General features: G+C 38.3%; 1 protein-coding gene and 1 pseudogene across 1 annotated transcript; both read right to left on the bottom strand.

Annotated features, from left to right (window-relative positions):
• Positions 1 to 680: 680 nt before the first annotated feature.
• Positions 681 to 4257, bottom strand: LOC124394289 (annotated as a pseudogene).
• A 3531-nt stretch (positions 4258 to 7788) lies between these two features.
• LOC124394780 (olfactory receptor 52E4-like) lies at positions 7789 to 11222 on the bottom strand (the record flags this gene model as incomplete). Its single annotated transcript, XM_046863221.1, has 2 exons — positions 10335 to 11222; positions 7789 to 7800 (listed from the first exon to the last, which is right to left on the bottom strand). Coding segments are annotated over exons 1-2 (900 nt in total), but the record flags the coding sequence as incomplete, so codon positions are not given.
• Between the last annotated feature and the right edge of the window lie 385 nt (positions 11223 to 11607).

Here is an 11607-nt window from a genome sequence, read left to right as displayed (position 1 = left end):
ACACTCTTTGCTAATGGACTCTCTGAACAAAAACATATGCTCACCAAGACACCGATCATTTCTCACCTCACACTTTGTTATTGCACGGACTGTTTACACAAACCTTGCTCATTTGCACACTGCTCTTTTTTGTATTGCTGCTCACCATTAACTTATCACCACTGTATATATACCCGTTCTCTGTTTATAGTTATAGCAATATTATTATGTCCACCGCTTACATCCTTCTGTAAATCTCTGTGTAAAGTAATAGGCATCTGTATAGCATGTTCATAATACATATATACATTCATCTGTATATTATTGTTCATAGTACATATATATTCATATTCATCTGTAATTATATTTATAGTACATATATATACTCATCTGTATATTGTGTTTTCAGTACATATATATTCATCTGTATACTACATTTATAGTACATATTCATCTTTAAATTACTGTTTATAGTCTATATTTTATTTTATTTATTTATCTAATAATCTTCATGAGGTGGGACGTTACTGGAGCTGGCCAAACCTCGGGAACCCTCGGGATGGGGAGAGAAAGAGAAGCAGTGGAGAGCAATTAGCGTATCTGCTGTTTATGATATTAACAGCACAAGTTGATAATGTGCATGTGATCATATGTTCTGGAGCACAAGGTTATGATGTGATGTGTGTTATGTGTAGGCTTTGCTAAAAAAAAAACGTTTTTATTCTGCACTTAAATTGGGAGAGTGAGCCCCGAACACTGTCAGGAAGACTATTCCAAAGTTTGGGAGCTAAATGTGAAAATGCTCTACCGCCTTTAGTGGACTTTGTTATTCTAGGAACTACTAGAAGCCCAGAGTTTTGAGATCTCAGGGAGCGTGACGACTGTAGCGTGTTAAAAGACTGGAGAGATACATGGGAGCCAAACCAGTTAGTGCTTTATAAGTGAGTAGCAGTAGTTTGTAGTCTATTCGAAACTTAACAGGAAGCCAATGTAGGGACGATAAGATTGGGGTTATGTGATCATATTTTCTTGACCTGGTAAGAACTCTTGCTGCCACATTCTGAACTAACTGAAACTTGTTTATTAATTATGCAGGACATCCACCTAGTAATGCATTACAGTAGTCTATTCTGGAGGTCATGAACGCATGGACGAGCTTCTCTGCATCGGATATAGACAACATATTTCTTAGCTTAGAAATATTTCTAAGGTGAAAGAAGGCTGTTTTTGTAACTTGGTTGATATGATTTTTAAAAGATAATTTGCTGTCTAAAATAACTCCCAGGTCTTTTACCATTGAACTAGTGGTTACAGAACATCCGTCTAAATGCAGGTTGAGATGCTGGAGCTTCTGTATACTAGTTTTTGGGCGATGAGCAAAATCTCAGTCTTATCAGAATTTAAAAGTAGAAAGTTATGGGTCATCCAATCTCTTATTTCCTTAACACACTCAGTTATCCGAGTTAATTGAGCTGTATCGCCTGGTTTAGATGAGATATATAGCTGGGTATCATCAGCATACCAATGGAAGCTAATTCCATGCCTTCTAATAATATTTCCTAAGGGAAGCATCTATATTGTGAAGAGCAGGGTCCTAGAACTGAACCTTGTGGCACGCCATAATTTACTTGCATTAGCCTGGATAGCTCTCCATTTAAATCTACGAAATGGTAACGATCGGACAGGTAGGATTTAAACCAGCTTAATGCCTGTCCCTGAATGCCGATGTAATTTTGTAAGCGATCTAGGAGGAGATCATGGTCTATAGTGTCGAATGCAGCACTAAGATCTAGTAAAACCAACAGCGAGATGAAGCCTTGGTCTGAAGCTAAAAACAGGTCATTAGTTATTTTAACTAGAGCAGTTTCTGTGCTATGATGGGGCCTAAAACCTGACTGAAATTCTTCAAAGATATTGTTCTCTTGCAGGTAGGAACATAACTGTGCAGCGACAATCTTTTCTAAAATCTTAGACATAAATGGGAGATTTGAAATTGGTCTGTAATTTGATAACGTGTTTGGATCCAGATTAGGTTTTTAATGAGGGGCTTAATAACTGCTAACTTGAGGGATTTAGGGACGTGACCTAAAGATAGTGAGGAGTTAATAATATTTAGAAGAGGCTCACCAGTTGTATATAACACTTCCTTCAGTAATTTAGTAGGAATTGGATCTAACTGACATGTTGTCGATTTAGCTTTGGCAATAACATTATACAGCTCTTCCTGTCCTATACATGTAAAACAGTGGAGTTGTGGAGTTGAAGGTAACACTGTCTCAGGAGATGCTGTCAGAGGTTGAACTGCCACAATTGTTTTTCTAATGTTATCTATTTTTCAGTGAAGAAAATCATAAAGTCCTCACTACTAAACTGTGATGGAACACAATTTTCAGAGCCCTGATTTGTAGTTAGTTTAGCTACTGTACTGAAAAGGAACCTGGGATTGTTTTTGTTGTTTTCTATGAGTTTGCTCAGGTGTTCAGCTCTAGCAGCTTTTAGCGTCTGTCTGTAGCTGAGCATACTGTCTTTATACTCAATTTTAAATACCTCCAATTTTGTTTTCCTCCATTTTCTCTCAGATTACGTTCTGTTTTCTTTTGAGGGCATGTGTATGACTATTATACCAAGGTGCAGGTGCTTGTTCTCTAACCTTTTTTTAACCGGATGGGGGCAACAGTGTCTAAAGTGCTAGTGAGGATAAGGTCTATGTTGTTAGCCAGTTCATCAAGATTATTAGCAGTTGTGGGTTTAGTGTGAAATTGAGATAAATCGGGCAGGTTATTTATGAATCTGTCCTTAGTGGTTGGAACAATAGTCCTACCAAGTCGATAGCATGGTGAAACACGGCTAATCTGCTCTACCGGTAGTGTGTACAGTATGAGGTAATGGTCTGTGATGTCATCACTCTGAGGTAAAATATCTATATCAGTGACGCCTGCTCTGTGGGATATTATTAAGTCTAGTGTGTGGTTAAAACGGTGAGTTGGTCTGGTGACATTTTGTTTAACCCCAAAAGAGTTTAATAAGTCGACAAATGATAATCCTAGAGCATCATTTGCATCATCTACATGAATATTAAAATCGCCTACAAGCATCACTTTATCAAAATTGATCAAGAGGTCTGAAAAAAAACAAGCAAACTTTTGAAGAAAATCAGCATAGGGCCCTGGGGGTCTGTACACGGTGACCAGAGCGAGTTTTCTATGCATGTCTGAAAGTACAATGTTAAGAACGAGCACTTCAAATGATTTAAAACTTAATCCTAACCTCTTACATTAAGAGAGGCACTATAAATGGTTGCTACACCTCCCCCACGACCAGTCTGACGGGGCTCATGCTTATAAACATATCCTGACGGTGTCGACTCGTTTAGACCCATATAATCACCTGGTTTAATCCAGGTCTCAGTGAGACAGAGTGCATTGAGATTATTATATGTGATCATCTCATTTACAATCAGTGCTTTGGGTGCAAGTGATCGAATGGCTAAAAGAATCTTTATCTGGCATTTTTCAGTTTTAACTGTAATAAGATTATTTCTGGATATTGTGTATTTAATTCTTGGTTTTGCTACACATGAATATGGTTTCTATAAACTGGGCTCTGTGCTCACTTGTAACTATTTGGTCTGTTGTATGCGTGTTCTCATAGTTGAAGATTTCCTGATGTCTTACCAGTCAGATAGTGTGAAGTATCCTAGAGATGTTATCTGATAGCACTGCTGCTCCATCTCTGCTGGGGTGCAGGCCACCAGGGCGGAAGAACCTAGGACACTCCCAGAAACAGTTCCAATTATTAATAAAGAGAAGTTTGTGCTCTCGACACCATGACTGTAACCATTCATTTAGTGCTAAAAGTCTACTAAACTTCTTAGCCCCTCGCTGGTTAGTGGGAAGAGGTCCTGACACTATGATCCTCGTTCTGGGTGATGTACTGCGCACCGTCTCCACCAGGATCCTGAAGTCCCTCTTAAGATCTTTGTTTGCCTCAGCCTGGTGTCATTCCTTCCGACATGGAGAACAGCCACTCCAAAGTTCTCGTTCAGTATCGCAGGTACCTGAGCAGCGGCATCGAAAACACGAGCACCAGGAAAACAGCGAGTGTTCACCTTACCTTTAGCTCCGGTAGCCGGACGATGGAATCTCCAAGAATCACAGTGTCGCGTTCCGTCTTGCGGAGAGGGGTGAAGCGGTCCGCGGTCGAGATCTCGAAGGCCAGTGGTGGCAGCGGAGACTTTGGGGTCTGGGGTTTGGCTTGTGGCTTCCGCTGCTGCCGCATCCAAGGTCCGTGGTGCACCGGTGCCGGAGTGAACGATACCTGGGGGGGCCGCGTTGTAGGTGCTGGGAGCGTTAGGTTCCACCCGGAATTTACCTGGGATGAGTGAGCGTCCGCTCGGGATGTTTCCAGTACTGCTTTCTGCTCTCGCAGCTGGGCATGCTTTGCATGCAGCTCGCGAATTTGTTTCTCCAAAGCCTCCATCTCCAACTCCACCGTTTGCAACTCGAACGAGTCCTCACCTGTGCTCAAAGGCAGACACACAGCCGGCATAGTGCTTATAATCATGAACAGAGTTAAGATACAGAGATATAAGTGAGAGGCAATGAATATAGACAATACTAGTGATAGTGACAATTTAGGATTATTAAAATAGGAAAAGTGGATAGAAAAATTGATAGATAGATAGATAGATAGATAGATAGATAGATAGATAGATAGATAGATAGATAGATAGATAGATAGATAGATAGATAGATAGATAGATAGATAGATAGATAGATAGATAGATAGTAAAGTTTGTTTGAAAACGCAGAGAGAAATACAAACACGGAACTCGCGGCAAACAAGTCAAACACAGGAAGCTACGTCACCGGAAGTCCTGAGTGGAAGTCCTGAATGGTTTTCCAGCGGAGGTTCAGTTCCTCAGTTTACAATGATTGATATGATAAGTTTGATAGTAAATGTCATTAATCACTATGTTGAATAGAATTGGACTGCAGAAACTCACTTTGTGGTGTTCTGTTCTGTATCGCATTTTCTTCACTAAGTGACAGCGATTTAATCTTTAAGCCCTGCCTCTTTGTGTTCTGCTTCCACGAGGGGTGTGGCAGATCTGCCATAATGCCCCAATAAAATGAGCTGGCATCTGCATTTGAGGAAAGGCAAGATGACAGGGAGACAGGTCAAACAGGGAAGCAAAACTATACATGCTTTTGCAGCTTATTTCAAGCAAGATTAGGTACGAGTTTAGGAAATTAACTGTGGGACAACATTCAATTTCACAACAACCTGATAAGTTTTTTGTTCAGAGCACTTCTAGGGCTACAGCATGTCTACATAAATCCGTTTTCATATAAAAAAAATGCTCTGGTGTCCACATTTTGGGAATAGCCTGCCGCCGCATTTTCCCGGTATTACTGCATGTGTGCAAGGCCGAGGAATATGTCCTTATTATTTTCTTAAGCTCATTTCTAAGTTTCTTTGACTAACCCATAACGCTGTTGCCAAGAAAAATAAAAAGCATGAGTTTTGGAAACCTGTCTGTGCCTATATGATTTCTGTTGCAACTGGAGTTAGTGAGTGAGCAGCAGGTCAAACGTCAGAGGAACCTCATCCATATTTATAATGTGGTGTGGTCTGATTCAGTGTGAGCGCGTCTGATTTAATATAAAGAGTTTCATTATTAACTTTCATACAACAATAAGAACACTTAATAGTCCATATCCTTCTCTCTCTCTCTCGGTCGAGTTAAATATGCTCCAGTGACCACTGTACCTGCCCCTCTTCCCTCCATGGATCTTTCCACTTCGTCCAAGCCTGCCTCTGGATAGTGTTCTCTTCGATTGGAGGACACTCTGTGCAGCTTGGGACGGTTTCTCATCAACACCTTGGGTGGTTCCATGAAATTCCGGAGTAAGAACGGGCGCTTTGAGGATGGATTGGACTATAGTTAATGTCAACAGTCTCCTACACTGACTCAGGACTACTTTTCGCTTCTGATTATCATCACTGTACCCCGCAACATCGTATATCTGCTACAAATGGACATTCGGTGCAACCCAGATGAGGATGGGTTCCCTCTTGAGTCTGGTTCCTCTCAAGGTTTCTTCCTTATGCCATCTCAGGGAGTTTTTCTTTGCCACAGTCGCCACCGGCTTGCTCATCAGGGACAAACTTACTTATAAAGAACATATTCACTTTTAATCACCAAATTATCTGTGTAAAGCTGTTTTGAGACAATGTTCATTGTTAAAAGCGCTATACAAAAAAAAATTAATTGAATTTCATTGAATTTCATTGGTTCACCTAAACCAGTTCTGCAATTTCATTGGTCTACTGTTATGGGTCTCAGTTTTTTGGTTTTGAAGGTTGTGAAACTGCGAAAAACCCGGATGCAACCTGAAGGAGATTGGAGATGGTAAGGTGTTGGCAGGGGATAGTGTAGCTAGACAGCATCGGATGGAGGTATGTAGGATGGTTTTGGAGGTGAAGAAGAAGGGGTTGGAGAGTGAGAACATTAAGAAGAATAAGATGGTGAAATCTCAAGGAGGAAGACTGTAGTATGAGATGCAGGGAAGAGGTCAGACAGGGGCTCGGTGGTGGTGAAGGGGTGCTGGATGATTGGGCAACTATTGCAGAAGTGTTAAGGGAGACAGCTAAAAAGGTAATTGGTAAGATATCTGGAAATAGAAAGGAAGTCAAAGAGATATGGTGGTGAAATAAGGAAATACAGAAGGGGTGCTGGATGATTGGGCAACTATTGCAGAAGTGTTAAGGGAGACAGCTAAAAAGGTAATTGGTAAGATATCTGGAAATAGAAAGGAAGTCAAAGAGACATGGTGGTGAAATAAGGAAATACAGAAAAGCATTAGGAGAAAGAGGTTGGCAAAACAGAATTGGAATCGACTGAATAGAGAAGTAGGCAGGAGTACATCACCAGCAGGTAAAGAAGGATGTGGTGAAAACCAAGGAAAAAGCATATAAGGAGCTGTATGAGAAGTTGGACACTAAGGAAGAAGAAAATAATTCATACTGATTGGCCAGGCAGAGGTACCGAACTAGGAAGGATGTGCTGCAAGTTAGAGCAATAGGAGGGTGAATATGGAAATGTGTTGACTGGTGAGGAGAGTGTGTTGAAAAGATAGAGGGAGTATTTTGAGCAGCTGATGAATGAAGAAAATAAGAGAGAGAGAAGGTTGGATGGTGTGGAGATGGTGAAGCAGGAAGTGGATAGGATTAGTAAGGAGGAAGTGAGAGCAGCGATTAAGAGGATGAAGAGTGGAAAGTTGTCTGGACCAGATGACATACCGGTAAAAGCATTAAGATGTTTAGGAGAGATGACAGTGGAGTTTTTAACCAAGTTGTTTAAAAGATTTTGGAAGGTGAGAGGATGCCTGAGGAATGGAGAAGGAGTATGCTGGTACCGATCTTTAAGAATAAGGGAGATATGCAGACCTGCAGTAACTACAGGGGAATTAGGTTGATCAGTCACACCATGAAGTTATGGGAAAGAGTAGTGGAAGCCAGGCTGAGAAAGAGGTGACCATCTGTGAGCAACAGTATGGTTTCATGCTGCGGAAAAGCACCACAGATGCCTTATTTGCTTTGAGAATGTGGATGAAGAAGCATAGAGAAGGTCAGAAGGAGTTGCATTGTGTGTTTGTGGATTTAGAGAAAGCGGACGATAGGGTGGCGAGAGAGGAATTGTGGTATTGTATGAGGAAGTCAGGTGTGTCAAAGTAGTATGTGAGGGTGGTGCAGGACATGTATGAGGACAGTGAAGTGGAGGGTGGAGTGGGTGAAGAAGAGTGACAGGAGTGATTTGTGATAGAAGAGTATCTGCAAGTGTGAAAGGGAAAGTGTATAGGACTGTGGTGAGACCTGCTATGTTGTATGGTTTAGAGACAGTGGCATTGAGTAAAGACAGGAGGTGGAGCTAAAGGTAGCAGAGCTGAAGATGTTGAGGTTGACGAGGATGGACAGGATTAGAAATTAGTTTATTAGAGGGATCCGCTGTGGCAACCCCTAATGGGAGAAGCCGAAAGAAGAAAATTGAATAAGATTATTAGCTTCTCCATGCAAGTTAATTTGATTGGCTGTTTGGGTTATTGAATTGTTGACTCACACTCCTTATTCTGAGATTTAGGGTCCTGACCTATTAAAGAATTTTATTTTATTTAATTTTTTTTGTGCAAAATACAAATTAAATTGTCCCAATACAGCCTTTTTTAATTTTCCTCTAATGATCTGGAATGCCCCAGTAACATTTACAGATAAGCAACATTAAGTCTGAGAGCACATTGTGAAATCTTTTGTGTTGTTCAATGTTGATCAATACATAAACCCTAAAATATTCTGGTCTTCTACATACAACAAGATGAACAAAAGGACTAGCCTTAACTATTTAATAATTTGGGAATTGAGTGTAAAAAGTGTGTGTATATATTTTTGTAGATTCTTCCACTTTAACCATTGAATGTTTGTCAGAAATTTTGGTTCTAAGAAAAGGCTATTTTAAACTTGGCATTGCTTCCCTTTGATATAAAAAATGTGGTCATCAATTCAAAGTAGTTTCAAACAAAAGACAGACACCATCTACCCATCTTTTTCTAGCCTAGGAATAGAATACTTTTAAAATTGTGGATTTATTTTCTGATCATGTCATTGCAACATGGCTAAAACAATTTAAGTTGCAAGTGAGGAGGCTTTAAAGCAGTTACAATATAGAAAACATTTAAACAATAAGTTAATGGTCATACCAGGCAATAGACAAGTGATTAGGAAAGAAGAACCACTAAACACAAACAATTATAAACTATAAACTAAAACTTACATAAACTATGTATGTATGTATGTATGTATATAAAGAAAGTTTATTATATATATATATATATATATATATATATATATATATATATATATATATATATATATATATATATATATATATAAATGAATGAGAGCGACCTGGGGATTGTAGTCCACGGCAGCTATTTGTGGAGGCAGTGTCTGCTGGAAAATGGTGTTCATTTTTGCTGTGACCTGGCAGACCTTTAGTAACACACTAGTGCCATCTGGTGTAAACAGAAATGATCACAGGCGTAGTCAAAATAATTTGAAAAAGACAATATTAGACTAATATTAGCCTGTAAAATGCTTAATGCTTATGCTTAAACTGAGTGCAATGCTTAAAATGTCTTTTTCTTTACCTGTTTTTAAGGACCTTTTTTAAAATATTGTTGTCCAAACAAGTATGAAATAAGGAAGGAAAGAATATGCAAATTGTGAAGATGTTGAAATAAAGTGCATTTACCTGTACACAATATGATAGCTTTTAACAGGATTAAGCAACACTTAAAATATCAAGGAAAATCAGTGTGTAGATTATCCTATGTACATATAAGTTGCTAAATATTATTATATCAGTGTCCTTATTTCACACTTTTTCTAGTAGTAGATTTTAGCATGGTGTAAATGTATCCTATGTTTTGTATTTTTTTTGCTGTTGTTTGGTTTTGAATTGCTAAGTCAAGTCATGGTGGATCAGAAGACCCAAGATACAATGAAATACACCACAAATGGGATATCACAAGGCACAAAGAATGGACACATATATTAGGAACTATTTAAAATAGCCAAACTAAAGAAACCAAAGAAAATAAAAACATTGGGCATGGGGGGGACATGCTGAACTACACAGACAGAAATCAAGTTCAAGATCAAATCTGAGACTCTGGAGCTGTGAGATAGCAGTGCTGTTTAATTGTAATCGTATGTGCATTCTTTGTTTAAAGTGAATAATGATTCAGGAGCAAATCACCTAATATTTTGTTTAATACAAATGAGTGTCTTTAACCAGGGCACCACTGGCTACAAATAACTAGGCCATAGCAACATATATATAAAAATATATATATTTTCCAAAAGCGTCCAAAGTGTTTTTTTGAATAAAGAATTAACGCATTAAGTCATGAAGTCGAGTAACTGATTAAGAGCTTAAAATCAGGCCTGCAATTTATCCCATATGCGGCAGCTAAGTAATTTTAAACTTTTTAAGTATTGTACAATCTTTACAATAATGTGAAGGTTTCTTCTGCAGATTATTGAATCTTTTAGCAGAAAGTTACATAAATGCATACAAAAATATAGTTGATATCTGGTATATAGTTGTTTATATAATTATACCTGTCCTTAGTTAACATTATAAAAGATATTACATTATTACAGTCAGTGAATTTCATTAATAAAAAATAAAGAAAACTAGATGGATTTAGCACGTTGAGTCAAAGTATAAAACATGCCAAGGTCTGTTTAATTTATGAGGTATATATTTTGTGAAGAAATTTGAAAGCTCTCATTCTGATTTCCTTTGTTTTTAGGCCATATATAATAGGATTCAATGTTGGAGGCAAAATCATAGATGCCACTCCACTGAATTTTCTTAAATGGGGTGAAATATTTGTTAATCTGTAAGAAATAATTGTGAAAAGACCCAAACATTCAAACAAAAGAAAGATTATCAAGTGTGTGGCACACGTCTGAAGTGCTTTGCTGCGTGTATCTGATCCTTTGTTTCTAAAACAGGCTATAAGGATTTGAATATATGTAAATAAAATTACACTTAGTGTTATTGCCTGAGTTACAGCTACAGTCATTAATCCATATATATTGTTTATAGTTGTGTCTGCACAGACCAGCTGGAGCAAAGAGGGATTATCACAGTATGTGTGAGTCATAAAAGATCTGCAAAATGGCAAGCGCAGAAGAAGGATAAAAAGCATGCCTATTATAAATATATTAGAGAGCCAGACTATGGAGATGAGACTCACCATGCGCATATTATTCATGATTGTGTTGTATCTCATAGGACAGCATATGGCCACATATCGGTCATATGCCATAGCAGCCAAAACAAACACTGCACCAGTTGCATAAATATGTATAAAAAAAGCTTGAGTTATACAGGTTGAAAATGTAATTGTCCTAGTATCCCATAAGAGTTCATTAATAATTTGTGGAAACAGGGCTGTAGAGCCAATAAGATCATTAATGGGTAAGTTTAAAAGCAGAATGTACATAGGTTGGTGAAGACTCTTATTGAGAATGATGGTGCTCAGTAGGGTGAGGTTGCAGAAGAGAATTATCAGGTATCCCAGTGTTGCAAAGAGGAATACAGGGAGGATGCTCTCCGGAGGCAAATTGAAGCCTTGACGTGTTATAATAGATATATTAAAGAAATCGGTCATTGTAAAATTAGTTTTTCACAACCTGTGAAAAAAGGTTTTCTCGGTTACTATGATGGGGAAAGGTATCTACAATCAAATAAATAAATAAATATGCAGTATGTCACATAATATTTAACATTGTTATGGAGAAAAATATAAAATACAAAAGCAAGAGTATTACAAGGGATTAAAAGTTGAAGTCTAAGATCCTCTTCTCCAGCGTACACAAAATGGAATAACTGTCAAATCACTATACGAAAATTTGTTCAATTTATGTACTCAGAAATGATTACTTACTGTATTATCTAAGCTCTGTCTGCTACTTTAGTGGGGTGCCATTCATTATTCAAGCTGAACCTGTGATCCATCTGTATACTGTGATGTAATGTAACTTATCTCTTCCCTA

The sequence above is a fragment of the Silurus meridionalis genome, chromosome 12 (genome assembly GCF_014805685.1).
Source record: "Silurus meridionalis isolate SWU-2019-XX chromosome 12, ASM1480568v1, whole genome shotgun sequence".
NCBI lineage: Eukaryota > Metazoa > Chordata > Actinopteri > Siluriformes > Siluridae > Silurus > Silurus meridionalis.
The sequence above is the reverse complement of the archived record's forward strand: the minus strand, read 5'-3'. Positions and strand labels throughout refer to the sequence as shown.